Genomic DNA, 15,721 nt, shown 5'->3' with positions numbered 1-15,721 from the left:
TTAATCCATCACATGTACTATGTTTAGTGGAAAAGGTAACTAATTGACCGCAGTGGTCAGAGGGTAATTTACTAAATACATTTTTATTATTTGGTTTTTGTTCACTAAAAACATTATCAATACATTTAGCAGATGTGGCAGTGAAGCGGGTTGGTTCCAAGAAGGCATTATCTAAGTTAAAACATTTAAATAGGTTAAGAAACTGTATTGTCACTGTGGAGCTAACTAATATGTCAATGTTAAAATCACCGCAAACAATTACTTTCTTATTACTTTTTGTAGCTACTATTAGAACTTCCTCCATTACATTCAGGAAATCCATAATACTACTGTTGGGTGGACTATAAATACAAATAACAATGTGTTCCTCAAGCTCGGCACAAGATGCCCATGGATTTCGTAAAAGGCGACTAAGGAAAAGGCTTACAAACTTGGGATTCTTTTTAAGGCGATCGGCTAGCAACCTGTCATTATTTGAGTTTCAATTCTATCATTATGCCAAATAGCTGAACGTGGCTATTTAGTCTTTTCAAGACTGTTGGCTCCGTCTACCCCGCAAAGGATATAGACGTGACCATATGTATGTATGTATCTTTTAGTCACTGCTTTCATCGACTCTTACGGCTCTTTTCCTTTTTTTTATATCTATTTCTGAGTTAACTGGTTAACTGAACTGTACCACGAGAAAAGCGTATTCACATATTAAAATCTAGTTAAAAAAAAAAAACAAAAAGAAACATCAAACCTTTGTACTAAAAACTCTAAGGTTTTCAGTTAAATATTCAAAACAATGAATAAAAACTTCAGCCAAACTTGAATTCCACCAAATGGTGTATATTCCATACCGTTGAACCGTACCGAGGTCCCGAGGCACAAATTCGAGTAAAGTGCACACTGCCTTATTACGACTCTGAGTACCAACTCTCTAATTCAGACGAAATTTTTGTTCTAAAGACAGTTTTGACAATTGTTACGTGTTTATCAAAAGAAGGTTATGTTCCGGGTAACAAACATAACAGAGTCAGTGACAGGTTGCTAGCACATCGCCTAAAAAAGAATCCCAAGTTTGTAAGCCTATCCCTTACTCGCCTATTACGACATCCATGGGAAAGAGATGAAGTGGTCTTATTCTTTTTTGTATTGGTGCCGGGAACCACACGGCTACGGCCACTAAAAGATAAACATTTTACAAACTACTCGCTTTTCCTCTCTATAGTTTATTCCGCTCTGATTGGTACAAGAGAATACAGGTTACGTAGAAAAACGAAGTAATATGAAGATAATCTGTGGGTTTTTGCGATTTGATGTATAGCCCAACACCCGCGAGGCATAGTTCGAGCATAGAATAAAGAATGTACGGAAGACATTAATTTTAACTATTTTTTGGAGCGGCGTACATTGTGATGTACTTAATCGTACTAAGTTTATTAACTGTTAAAATGACTTCTCTTTAATATAAGCATATTATTATTTGAATATTATGATGTAGCTTTTTGAATAGTGTTTATCAAAACTGTTCTTAAAATTATTACAATAATTACCTACTTAATTATTAACACAAAAATATTATTTACTTCAAATATTTATTTTGTCTTTGCGAGTTTGCTCAATAGTCTTATTTGTCACTACAACAGACTAATATTATCTATACGTACATATATGCTATGTCTTGTCGCCTATACGTAGGTATAGATAATATTAGTAGAACTCAATATAATTTAAAATATTTTAAGTGTTAAAAAAAATCTGCAAATTTTAAAAGATTATTAGCGACATGACTATATTTCTGTATCATTATTACTTTGCAATCTTGAGGAAAAGTTTGAGCCGACGAAATCCGCGGCGATAGCGCGCTGTAAACAAAAACGTGGAATACTTCTCTGTCTCCTAAGAGACATACAAAATAACTGGCTTAACTTTTTAGAGGTTATATCACTGCTTATATTGGTGCCGTGTGGTTCCCGGCACCAATATAAAAAAGAATGGGACCACTCCATCTCTGTCCCAGGGATGTCGTAAAAGGCGACTAAGGGATAGGCTTACAAACTTGGGATTCCCTTTTTTAGGCGATGGGCTAGCAACCAGTCACTATTTGAATCTCAATTCTATCATTAAGTCTAACAGCTGAACGTGATCTTTTTTTTTAGTCTTTCCAATACTGTTGGGTCTGTCTACCCCGCAAGGAATATAGACGTGATATGTGTATGTATAGTGACAGGTTGCTGTCTTATATCTTTAAAGAAGGACGAACTGATGCCAGATAAGCAGTCAACCGTGAAACTTTACTTATCTTTCGCAGAATATAAAGTGACACTTACCAAGTCTTAAGCGAACCTCAAACTTCAGGGAATTTAGTATTCTAATTTCTTTATTAACATACATATATACATACATTCATAGATAAAATCACGCCTTATTATCATGTTTTAATCCTTTAGACAGAGCCAATCGTGACATGATTTAAAAGCCCCATTAAGCTTCATATCCAACAAACAAACTAATTTCCAATATCTTAAAAACTAACAAATTTACGGACAAAGTTGCAACAACAAGTATTTTTACCGCCTGAACACGGAACCCTAATAACTAAAGTTGAAAGTGGCCGTAACTCATGTACCTCGGTAATTCACTAGTTGCACGATATCATAGAATTTGGAATCATTTGAAACCACAGAAGTGGTAAAACCTGATGGATCTGACGACGCCACGAGGGCTACGGAATATGGATTAGCCGCTAGAGGCGCTAGTGTAGTATCAAATAAATTTCAAATTTGAAACATTTTGGTTAGTATGTGAATTAAAAAAAATATATAGTCTTGTGTCCAACTATGACCAATATGAGTGTATATCAGTTCAATTTAAGTGCTTAGAAACGACTACATTGAAATCAAATTGTATTTTTTCACTTTTTATTGATATTAAAATTGTGGAAATCGATAGAGACGCCAAATGATGACCACAAAAACGTCAGTGCCAAAAATAGTTTTTATCTTCCAATATTATAAGATTTCTTTAATAGCTTAACAACAGCGCTGAACATTTCATGCAATGCAATGCAAGTCATTTTTATAGTTTCAAGTACAAAATGGCATTTCTATGCACTATCTTAAGTTTGTGAATGCCATTGCGCGGTCGCGGAAAATTCGACAAGAACAGATGGTTCCGTGGAAGCAAAGTGAATGGATTATTCTTTAAAGAGTATCCGAAACCACCGAGCTTGCATGAAGAGAGTTATGAATGTGGAAGAAGCGAAAGAAGTATGCAGAGATCGTGACAAATGGAAAGATGTAGTATCTGCCTCCCCACCGGGAAAAAGTGATTTTATGTAAATAAATTTATAATTTGCCAGTGCATAGTTACCAGTCAACCCTCCCAAAAAAACAAACATTGTCAATTTTGTGAACCTTAACTTCTGAATAATTTGATAACGTTTAAATGAGAATTTCTTCCTTATATCATTTTCATTTGTCAACAGATTCCAAAAGGGACCATTGCAATAAGACGGTGGAGATTTACGAAGACGTGTCTTCGCCACCAGTCACGCCGGAGAACTTTGGCAGACCGCTGACTTGTACATACAGGTAATTTCAGTTCATATCTTTTTCCTGTGACTTCGCAAAACGTTGAAAATTTGCATTATACCTGAAATACTTATACGAGTATAAATAAATAATAAATAAATATGCATGCCTAATGCAATTTTTCAAGGAGAGCAGTTCGGTAGTTAAGCTATAAAACAAACAAACTTTTCATCTATTAAAGTTGGATAGGTATATAACCTTCGACCTTTGCTGAGGCTTCGGAGGTCGGGTTCGAATCCCGTCCAGGGCATAATGAGAAACGAACTTTGTCTGATTGACCTGGGACTTGGATGTTTATTTAGATTAGTACATACATGTATTTCCGTCTATATCTCTTGCGAGGATTGAATTTTGAATTTTGAAAATTTTGAGTGATGCCGTGTGGTTCCCGGCACCATAAACAAATAGAACCACTCCATATCTTTCCCATGGATGTTTTAAAAGGAGATTAAGGAATGGGCTTTTATATATAAGTATTTATTATAAAATATAGTACCGTTGAGTTAGTATCTCGTAACACAAGTCTCGAACTAACTTCGATATATGATTTATGCGCTCCTAACTTTCCAATTCAAAAATATATATGCACCTTGTTGTTATCAGATTTCTTTTTATGTTTTATTTTAGATTTCGTGCATTCCGGGGCTCGCCCAAGGATTGGATATTGAGAATCAGATTCAAGAAGTTTAAAGTCGGCACGTTGATCAACGGCACAACTTGCCACAAAGGATATATGCAGGTAAGACTTGTGAAAATATATACAATTCATAAATAATACATACATACGCATACAGTGCCGTGTGGTTCCCGGCACCAATACAGAAAAGAATAGGACTACTCTATTTCTTTCCCATGGATGTCGTAAAAGCCGACTAAGGGGTAGGCTTAAAAACTTGGGATTCTTCTTTTAGGCGATAGGCTAGCAACCTGTCACTATTTGAATCTCAATCCTATCTTAAAGCCAAATAGCTGAACGTGGCCTATCAGTCTTTACAAGACTGTAGGCTCTGTCTACCCCGCAAGGGATATAGACGTGATTATACGTATGTATGTATGTATACGCATACATATAATCACGTCTTTATACCTTGCGGTGACAGAGCCAGTCCCGTTGGCTCTGCATACTTCGCAAGAGCTATAGACGTGACTATATGTATGTGTATACAAATCGAAAAGTGAATGCTGAAATTGCCATGTTGAGAGTATGAATTAGCATGTTGACTATGTAAATATACAAGGCGAGTTTAATAATAACTTTTTGAGGGAAAGGATAAGACGAACATAAAAAATTGGGAACGAAAATGTAGTCTACCTACCCCTCCAGGGAAGAGGCATGATGTATGTATAAGTGTATGATTGCAGAATATATACTCTTATTGTACTATCGAATTCCTTAAATAACTACCAGACATATATTTATTCCGCAATTTCTCGATTTTCGAAATACCAACGAGTATTTTTGGTTTGGATTCTGAAATTCGGCGAGCTTTTGGAAACGGATTTTTTTTTTTTTATTCCATTCTCTGTGTCTATGATATTGTTACATACATTCAGAACTTTTGGACCACTTTTTATCTTCTCAAAATATAGCAATTGTAAACTGACAGCCTTAAAGTAACACTCGGAAAAAAATTTTATTCATTAAATCCATTTTCGCTATGACTGTGAATGCGTAATTAATAAATAGCTTTTACAGACCCATATTTTTTAGTGATAATTAAGCCATTGATTTTGTCTCGCCGTAAGATCGGTTTGCATAACAAAACATATAATCACGTCTATATCCATTGCGGAGTAGACAGATCCAAAACAGTCTTGAAAAGACTGATAAGCCACGTTCAGCTGTTTGGCTTTATGATAGAATTGAGACTCAAATAATTACAGGTTGCTCTAGTCCATCGCCTAAAAGAGGAATCCCAAGTTCATAAGCGTATCTCTCAGTCGCCTTTTAAGACATCCATGGGAAAGAGTACCGGTACCAGGTACCAATAAAAAAAGACTCGTCTTATTCCTTTTTTATTGGTACTGGGAACCACACGACAAGAACGGTTTGCAATCAATCTATTGATGATTCTAAGGTGACAATATTATAAGGCACCTTTTATTTTTACCATCGTTTGAATGAATGTAGAATTGTTTGACTCAATTGTACGCAATATTAACTTAAAGCCTCTTTTGCTAGAAAACAAGAATCCAGTTGTATTCGAATAAACAAACATTGTCACGACAAAACATTGGTAGAAAATAATTTGCCTCCGAGTCAATGACGAAATGAAAAAGTTTATTCCCGTTGCGCCGTTTAACTAATCGCTTGTCGTTAAAAGCGACTAAAGGATATGCTTGCAAACTTGGGGTTCTTCCTGTAGGCGATGGGCTAGCAACGTGTCACTATTTGAATCACAATTCTATCCTCAAGCCTAACAGCTGAATGCGGTCTTTCAGTCTTTTAAGACTGTTGACTCTGTCTACCTCGCAAGAGGTTTAGACGTGACTTGATGTATGTTTATATTGCACTTTGGGAAACACACAAAAACATATTGCCTTTGTCACTTACGGGTAGGTAGAACCAGTTGTCACAAGACTATATATGCATTCTCAGTTGCATGAATTTGATTTTAAAATAGCGAAAAATAGCTGCCATATCGCCTAAAAAATCCTAAGATAAGAGATCAGTCAACACATACCACATTGTCATGATTTTTTTCATTTTCATTTCGAAAACCGTATAGAACCAAACAGATTCATACAAAACAAAGTCACACCAGGAACGCACCAACACAATTCCGGAGCGAAAACTTCCGAAATTGTAAGACGCTCAAAGGGAACACCACCTTAATCTAAAGAAACAAACACAAAAAGTTTCGAAGTCAAAATCGTTCGGCTCTCCAAGTACTAATTGAGTTGTTCGCTTCAGCAATTGATATAATTAATTTTTGAACTCCGCTGATGGCCCACGAGCCACGACTTGAGACATAGTAGTACATTAGGCGAGTATTTTGATAAGAGGCTCGAGAACAACAGTTAACTGCTACCGTTTTCTTAGAATAACATACACACATACTTAGTTACATAAAATCATGCATCGCCTCCGATGAGCTCCTCCGTTAGGCAGAGATCATTCCACTTGCCATAGTCATATAATACATTCATCTTCATGTCAACTCTTGACCTGACCTCTCGTCAAAATGATGGATTTTATAGATGCTCACCACTCTGGAGAGGAGCCCGGGGTATGCCTTTGATCTGAAATTGGGTGAGTCTTGTTTTTACACGAAGCAACTCCCATCTGACCTCTGCAACCTTTGTAGGGGAACCTTACCCGTATTGGATCGATCATGGTTACACATCAAAAAGCCTGAATATGCAGATTTTCTCACAATGTTTTCCCTCATTGTAAAAGCATCGGTTAGTATTCAAACTAATGTACATAACATCGAAAATAGTCATTGGTATATGGGCGTGGTGTGATTCGAACCTGTGCCTTACTGCAAATCAAATCAAATATATTTATTGTGCAGCACAGGTTAAAGGCTGTTACATATTTGTGATCAATGCGCATCATGCATTTTAACCGGGTCTTTAAAACTGTTCCTTATCCTGTCTCATTTACACCGCTTCACTCTGTTTTCATGCCTCTACCAACTTTCAACACCATACATTAGTATTGGGAATAACAAGTTTCTAAGCACAGCCATACTGACCCCATTATATTAAATATTAACACTAGATATTTATTTGACTCGCCTACTGTAAACTTGTCTAACAGGAGCCAATTTGGACAACTAATTACTGGATCATCCATCCGCGCTACGCCTTTGGAGTTGGATTTTAAAACGCTCCAACGCTTTGATGATTAATTGGAGTTTAGATTGGATCCGAATAGAAATTAGTTAATCGTTAACAAATGTTTGTATTTCTGTTTTGAAAGGTTATAATGAAGTAAGAAATAAGAACAGTACATATAAGAAGAGGGTTATTAATGTGAATGAAGCAAAAGTTATGCAAGGATTATAAACTATAAACAGATAAATGACGTATTTGCCTACATGTTCGGAAAAGAGCATATATACATACATACATATGGTCACGTCTATATCCCTTGCGGGGTAGACAGAGCCAACGGTCTTGAAAAGACTGAATGGCCACGTTCAGCTATTTGGCATAATGATAGTATAGAGATTCAAATAGTGACAGGTTGCTAACCCATCACCTAAAAAAAGAATCCCAAGTTTGTAAGCCTATTTTCAATAATTAATATATTAATAACAATAAATTTCTTCAACAGATTGTAGACGGCAACGCGAAGACGGACGTGTCCAATAGAAAGGAGCCTGGTCTCTTTTGTGGAGAGATAGAACAGCCTCAGACCTTCATCTCTGAGACCAACTTCGTGAAGATCGTCTTCCACGCTGATAACTTCACTGATCAGACTTATTTTAGCTTCGATTCTAGGTGAGAATTCAGAGTAATTATAGTAAATATATATGTAAGAAGTTTTTTTTTAGGAAAAGTTAGAACAGGCTTATAGATCCCACATACTTCTAATTAGGTAATTAGTACCGTGTGGTTCCCGGCACCACAAAAAGAATAGAACCACTCTATCTCTTTCCCATGGATGTCGTAAAAGTTCATTTACATACTTGGGATTCTTTTTTAGGCGATGGGCTAGCAACCTGTCACTAGTTGAATCTCAATTCTATCATTAAGCCAAATAGCTGAACGTGGTCATTCAGTCTTTTCAAGACTGTTGGCTCTGGCTACACCGCAGGGGATGTGGACGTCACCATGTGTATGTATGTATGTACTTCTAATTAGATTGTAGGCAAGACTTGCAGATCCACATAAAGCGAGTTCGCCCATCTGCGTTTGCTTAGATTATTCGTTTCTTTGTAGTTTACTTTGAAGTCAACAGGGTTATCCTTTTTTGTTATTTTCATTGTATTCAAAAGGAATAAGAACTGCATCACACTCTTTAATGTGAAACATTATTTATGGAAATGAAAGTGGTTTTACTACTTGTAAAGTAGTTATTCATGAATTATTAAGGTAATAAGAGTGGAAATAATGTAGTTATCCATACCGAAAGAGCAAGCCATATTTAATTATTATTTTTTTATTATTTTATTTTCTATATATTACATTTTGTGGTACATTACACGACAAATGCTGAAGGGCATGCATTTTGGTAAAAAAGTTGTCATAGATTAAGGTTTCTGTTCTTGATATATTATTATGTACGAAATAGAAATTTTTCTTTCTTTATTTTTAATTTCTAATTTGTGTAATCTAGAAGTAAGGCTGCTTATTATTTATTTTGTATTTTTGTCATCTGTTGTTTATCAAAATTTTCTAGAGATCGTCCGTACGAGTACTTTGGAAAGCTTGTCTGTCATCTGCTAAATAGCAGTAGTAAAATCACGTCAGATACCTTCAGGCGCTCTGAAAAATCTATCACAAACACAAGTGTCCGCTAATTAAACACAGGATATAAAAATCTTAATTACTTTTATAATAAAGAGAAAAAAAAAAACATGTGTCGTATGGTGTAATTCCAATAAGAGGTTAGGAGCTTTCTTTTAAATATTTTAGACCTTCTTAAAACATTTTCAAATATTTTACTTATTCCTCAGAGCTGAGCAGCAGTTTGAGGTCTACCTCCGCTATGGACAGCACCCTGAACTTTATCCCAACAGAAGAGGAGAGGTCGTGGCAGGGTATGTCAGTTTTTATTCTTTTTCTTCTTCAGCCTGTTGTTCCACGGAGGTCGTATGAGGCGACTAAGGGAAAATGTAATGTAGGCAACCTTCTTGGTATACGCCATAGCAACGGTTGCAATGATGTTGTTTATTAGTGAGATGTCAAAAATAATTTTTATTGTTAGATGTTCTTAATTTTATGTTGAATAATATATTATTTAATTTTAACTGATTATTTCTCTCCTCTTTTCTCCTTCTTTCTTCTGTAGGAATAAATAACTTTAATAACTACACTTCCTACATGTAATAAACTTGAAATTCTTCTAATAAGCGATGGGCTAGCAACCAGCTATTTGAATCACAATTCTGTTATTAAGCCATACAGCTGAACGTGGCCGGTCAGTCTTTTCAAGACTGTTGTCTCTGTCTACCCCGCAACGGATATAGACGTGATTATATATAGAAAAATGTTAGTAAGTGATGAAAGATAACTATACTTCCTATAGCTTCACATTGAAGTTCGTAGTTCGTTCCTCGACACTTTTAATAAGACGCTTTTGAAGTTCACGGCTCAAAAGTGGGCCAGGTAGGGTCCCATGGGTGCAGAGTATAAAACGATAAGGAGCAGTCTTAAACGGGGTTTCTCAAACATAGTGTAATGAAGAAATCAAAGAAACGGCTTTGCCTATTAATAAATGATACAGGTATTAGACTCGCACGTAACGTACCTTTATTTTATCTCGGACCTATATTATATTTATATGCTCGGTGACGATGGATCATTGTAACATCATATAATGTCCCTTGCGGGGTAGACAGAGCCGACACTCTTGATCAGACTCATAGGCCACGTGCAGCTGATTGGCTTAATGATTACATTCGCATTTAAAATAAAAACTCTTAACTATGCAATCAAGACTATCAATAATAATAGATTTTGAAAGATCCCTCTCAACAACCAACTCGATCACTGAATAAATCTTGCATTTCATACATATAATCACGTCTATATCCCTTGCGGGGTAGACAGAGCCAACAGTCTTGATAAGACTGATAGGCCACGTTCAGCTGTTTGACTCTATGATGGAATTGAGATTCAAATAGTGACAGGTTGCTTGGCCATCGCCTAAAAGAAGAATCCCAAGTTTATACACCTATCCCTATATTATAAATCTTGCAACTTGCCAATTACTTAACGGCTTACCCTTGAATGTCGCTCGAATCATTTTCTGCCCAAATGGCGGCCACTTGGGCAGCTACGTGACCGAAATGGCGGATAAATCGTGCGGCCATGCCCGGCCATTATTGCCCCACTGAGTTATCGTCAGCAATCAAGTGCGAATTAAAGTGAGTGACGGTGTCTTGATACCGTTTTAGTTTCGGTTCTTTGGATGGATGTACTTTTTTTACAAGCGCGATAAAGGTGGTTCCCGGCATCAATAAAAAAAAAATAATCATCACCACTCCATCTCGTTCCCATGGATGTCGTAAAAGGCGACTAAGGGATAGACAATTCTATCATTAGGCAAAACAGCTGAACGTGGCCTATCAGTCTTGAAAAGACTGTTGGCTATGTCTACCCCGTCAGGGATAAAGACGGGATCATATGTATGTATGCATGCGATAAAGGTAGATATATAATTCAATAGTCACGTTGCAGCGGGCAGACTATTTAAAACTACATAATTTAATCATTTATTTATTCCTTGAATATGTTCACAATATACATAGGTCTCATGTATTAAAAGATTAGTACGAGTTTTTGTTACATACATACATACTTATTGTCACGTCTATATACCTTACGGGCAAGACAAAGGCAACAAGTCTTGAAAATACTAAAAGGCCAGGTTCAGCTTTTCGGCTTGATGATAGAATTGAGAGTCAAATAGTTACTGGTTGCTAGCCCATCGCTTAAAATACGAATCACAAGTTTATAAGCCTATCCCTAAGTCGCATTTTACGACATCCATGGAAAAGAGAAGGAGTGGTCCTATTTATTTATTTTTATTAGTGCCGGGAACCATACGGCACGGTAAGAAGATTCTTTTTCCATTGTACTTTATCACCTTAAAGGTTCGACTACAGACGCATTAACACAAATGAAATACAGGTAATTACAATACAGGCTGTAATAACAATGTTCTCACAATTTGTCGCTGAAAGCATCGTCAGATTTAAGGTGGCTCAACCATCAACGTAAAAATATATTGTGCCCGTCATTCGGCTATAATGACGTTGTCTGTCTTGTATTAGTATAATAAAAGACAAGATTAATGATCCATCCAAATTGGGAGCTAAAACAACAATGATAGATGGCGCTTCAGTATTTTTGTATTTTATTATCGTAGTCACGCATTCAATATTTATTATTAATGCTCATCTACATTTTGTTTTTTTTTTGTAAATTTCATCTTGTGCTATTTTTGGAACATATTACGACGAAAATAATTGAAATCAAAAAAATAATTAAAATTAAAAGAGGTAGTCTCTGCCTACCCCTCCGGGAAAGAGGCGTGATTTTATGTATGTTTGTATGTACCTATGTATAAATAAAATCCTATAAAGTATCCTATAAGAACCATTTCACATTTTTCAGCGGTGCAGTGCTATGCTTGTAATATGATCTAGTCATTTAATGAAGAACTTTTAAGTATAATGTTTTATTTCAAATGAGAGCAGCACTGCGCCATTGAAAAATGTAAAATGGATCTTAGTATTATATTTCTTTGAAAAAAAATCATTTGAAATTGAAAGATCAAAAGGTTTTTCGAAAATTAATTTAGTCGTGAAATAATAATGTTTTATTAAAAATACGTCTGTGGTAGTAATACGAGTGCTATAAAAGCGCTTTTTTATCGACCTGTTATAATGACCTGACCTGACCTGACCTCCTTGGGGATGACCCTAAATCCACTAGGGATTGGCACAAGCCACAGAATATTTCCAAATCAATCAATGTTAATTCATTCAGTATATCTGAGCGCATCTGACTCAGAAAAGCGTATCTGTTTTAGGGTTTACAATTTATGCCTACGCGGCAATGTGACTTCATTCTGCGTAACGTTCATTAGTATTATTACTAACCGATGCTATTACAGTTAGAAAGAACATCGTGAAGAAACGATAATTGGATTATATTCCCCTGGCAAGTGAGTTTGCATTCAGGGCTAACGCCAAAAGATTAGTTACTATACCTGATTGTAAGATCTGGATGTGTTTATCCATTCAGAGATAACCCCACGTAATCATCATCATTCCCCTGGCTTTACCTGGTTGAACCTCACCTCTTCACCACCTCAGTCTGAGCCCGGGGTGCACCTATGTATATCAGGTTTCTTAACGAAGCGACTACCGTCTACCCTCCGTAACCTTTGCAGGGGAACCGAACCCACCCGGGGTTACTTAATCAGTATTCAATAATCATGATTCAATAGTCATGATTCAATAATCATGATTCAATAATTATGATTCAATAATCATGATTCAATAATCATGATTCAATAATCATGCTTCAATAATCATGAATCAATAATCATGCTTTAATAATCATGATTCAATAATCATGATTCAATAATTATGATTCAATAATCATGATTCAATAATCATGCTTCAATAATCATGCTTTAATAATCATGATTCAATAGTCATGATTCAATAATCATGATTCAATAATTATGATTCAATAATCATGATTCAATAATCATGCTTTAATAATCATGATTCAATAATCACGATGACATAGCCCCGGATGACAATAATTGGTGATTTTAACAAAAGTTTATTTTGATGCAGGTCGTATTGTGAAAGAGTGTTCAGGGACTGCCGACTGCAAACCTGCTACGTGCAGTCTGCTGCCTACCCCGGTGTCTACCCTAGGAATTTGCATTGCAGGTAAATAATTAAATTAATTATACTTACCGGTACAATCACACTTTGAGGCCGGTTCCAAAGAAAAATGTAATATTTTTGGCTACTTAATGATAGATATAGAGGAGATGGCGCTAGTTGCCAGTGTAAACATAAAGCTGTGACATTTTTAATTTTTAAAAATATAACGCGATAAGTTCTTCCCGCTTTTATAAGCTTAATCTAAAATTAATAATACAATACTGAGGTGAAAGTGTTATCTACGAAAATAAGCTCATATTTACATTGGAATACATCACTTTATTGTGGATTATGCAAACCCAAAAACCAGCACTGATAAACGCACGAGATACATTTGAACACCTGAAGCAGAAAGCGAGGAGTACGTCCTAGCTATACAGAACAAAGAAAGTATCCATCCCTATAAGGTACAAATTTATATATTGTTATAACCTCAATGATAAGGTGACTAAGCAACTGCACTACGTATTGATATTACTTGTGCTGCCATCTCGTGACATCCTAAATAACTAATCAATACTGTACACCACGCCATCTAGCGGTATACATCGGAACGAAAACCACCCAGCAGATATATAAACCCTAGACATTTAGCTACTTGCCCAAAGATGGCGCTACTGTGCGCAGGTTGTAAACAATCTATACCTGACAGGCGATTTTTATCCTGCCAATTGTGTCACCAAACCTTTGACCTTGAATGCGCTAATGTTAGTGAGGGTCGATTTTATAATACCATGACTATAGAACACAAAAAACAATGGAAATGCCACTATTGCAGGTCCAAAGAACCAAAAGTTGGTAATAGCAACACCCCTATTTTGCCCAAAAATCGGGAAAACCCACCTATACAACAAAACTTGGCAAATGACCACCCAATTACATCAATAGATCCAGTCACTTCTGATTCAAATGTTACCATAAGGAAAAAAATCTCCTACTGTAAAGAAGATAGCTCTGAACTAGAGGATTTCTCGGCGAACTCTCTCCAGGGGAATACAATTGCACCAATGAGCGACGAATCTATATTTGAAAATACAAAAACTTTATACCATTGTAAAGATGACGATCTACTGACGCTAAGAAACTTCAAAATAATATTACAAGAAAATAATAATTATATGCTATCGGCTTTAAGAATATCTGTTCAAGAGGAAATAAAAAAAGCAGTTGCAGATTTAAAGTATGATTTACATCAAGAAATAGAAAATAAAATACGGGTACAAACTCAAGAAAATTTAGAAATAGTAAATATCAAAATAACACTGCTAGAAGAAGAATGCCGAAATATTAAAGAAGAATATAAAAAACTACAAGAAAATTTTGATAACACGAAATTGAATAAACCTACACAATCTGACAGTCGGGAAAAAAATTTAGTACTGCATGGGCTACCTGTTCATCATTGGGAATCTGAAGATGAAATAATAGAAAGAATTAAAAATATTTTTGGTGGAATATTGAATGTAAATTTAAACGGATACATAGAAGAAATCTCATTCATAGGGAGGAAAAACCAATCTAGGCCTATAAAAATAGAACTTATTAGCAAAAGGATGACTAAATATATTCTGGAAAATTCAAGCTATTTCAGAGGTACGGGTGTAAGCGTTACAGAATTCCTAGATACAGCTGCTCTTCGTGAACAGAGGGAACTGAAGAGGATGCTGCTGAATGCAAGAAGCAGTGGGCACCACGCCATAATAAGAAATAATAACTTGATCATAGATGGGAAAAAAGTAGAGAAAACCGCAAAGAGTAATCAATGTGAAGCGTATGTTTCCTGCTACGAAAAAGACCTATCACAAGAAATAAATACTTCAAGACAAACTATTCAACCATCTAACTCTTTGCAATATGGAATAGACGTCAAGAACAAAAAGTCAGACAGCATTAGCACGAATAACTCTACCAAAGGAAGCGACTCTACAAAGCCCCATATAGATAAAAATAGTTCATTTCGCAACTGAATTTACTATTCTTCTACAAAATATGCAAAGCATAAATAATAAAAAGCACCTTCTTGAAGCTTTAATCGAAGATTACGATGCGCATGTTCTTTGTATTACTGAAAGTTGGTTGGACGCGGAGAGGGAAAAACTTCTGTACATAAAAAATTACAATATGGGAGCATCTTACAATCGAGAAGAGCGTGAAGGCGGCGGAGTTTGTATTTTGGTTCGAAACACACTGGAATTTTCACACCGCCTTGATATAGCATCTCTATCAATTGAAATGATATTTGATGCGTGTGCTATTGATGTACCTAAATTGAATCTTTTAATCATTAATTTGTACTGGCCTGATAGTGATAGAGAAATCGAAGTATTCTTTAAAAGTCTTGAAAAGCTCCTAGTATTGATTAATGAGAAGGATAAGATGAAAAATATCATAATAACAGGCGATTTTAATGTTAACTTCCTAAACAGAAACGAAAGTAGTCGATTATGTAATTTAATGTCATTATTCAAATTCCATCAAAAGGTAAAAGAAGCAACTCGGATTACAAAAACTACCTCTAGGTGCATTGATTTAGTTTTTACAAATTTTAACAGG

The 15,721-nt window shown here is 35.7% G+C and overlaps 1 protein-coding gene across 1 annotated transcript in view; it reads left to right on the top strand.

Moving 5' to 3' along the window:
- The first annotated feature begins 19 nt into the window (after nt 1–19).
- LOC106140867 (uncharacterized) overlaps nt 20–15,721 on the top strand; it is a 29,616-nt gene continuing 13,914 nt past the window's right edge. The window contains exons 1-6 of the mRNA XM_060946876.1: nt 20–35; nt 3,476–3,581; nt 4,209–4,320; nt 7,867–8,033; nt 9,212–9,295; nt 13,073–13,171. Of these exons, the coding sequence (XP_060802859.1) occupies nt 20–35; nt 3,476–3,581; nt 4,209–4,320; nt 7,867–8,033; nt 9,212–9,295; nt 13,073–13,171 (584 nt within the window). The remainder of the gene's footprint in view (nt 36–3,475; nt 3,582–4,208; nt 4,321–7,866; nt 8,034–9,211; nt 9,296–13,072; nt 13,172–15,721) is intronic.

The sequence above is a fragment of the Amyelois transitella genome, chromosome 12 (assembly GCF_032362555.1).
Source record: "Amyelois transitella isolate CPQ chromosome 12, ilAmyTran1.1, whole genome shotgun sequence".
Classification (NCBI taxonomy): Eukaryota; Metazoa; Arthropoda; class Insecta; order Lepidoptera; family Pyralidae; genus Amyelois; species Amyelois transitella.
Note: the sequence above shows the minus strand (reverse complement) of the source record. Positions and strands in the feature narration are given on the sequence as shown.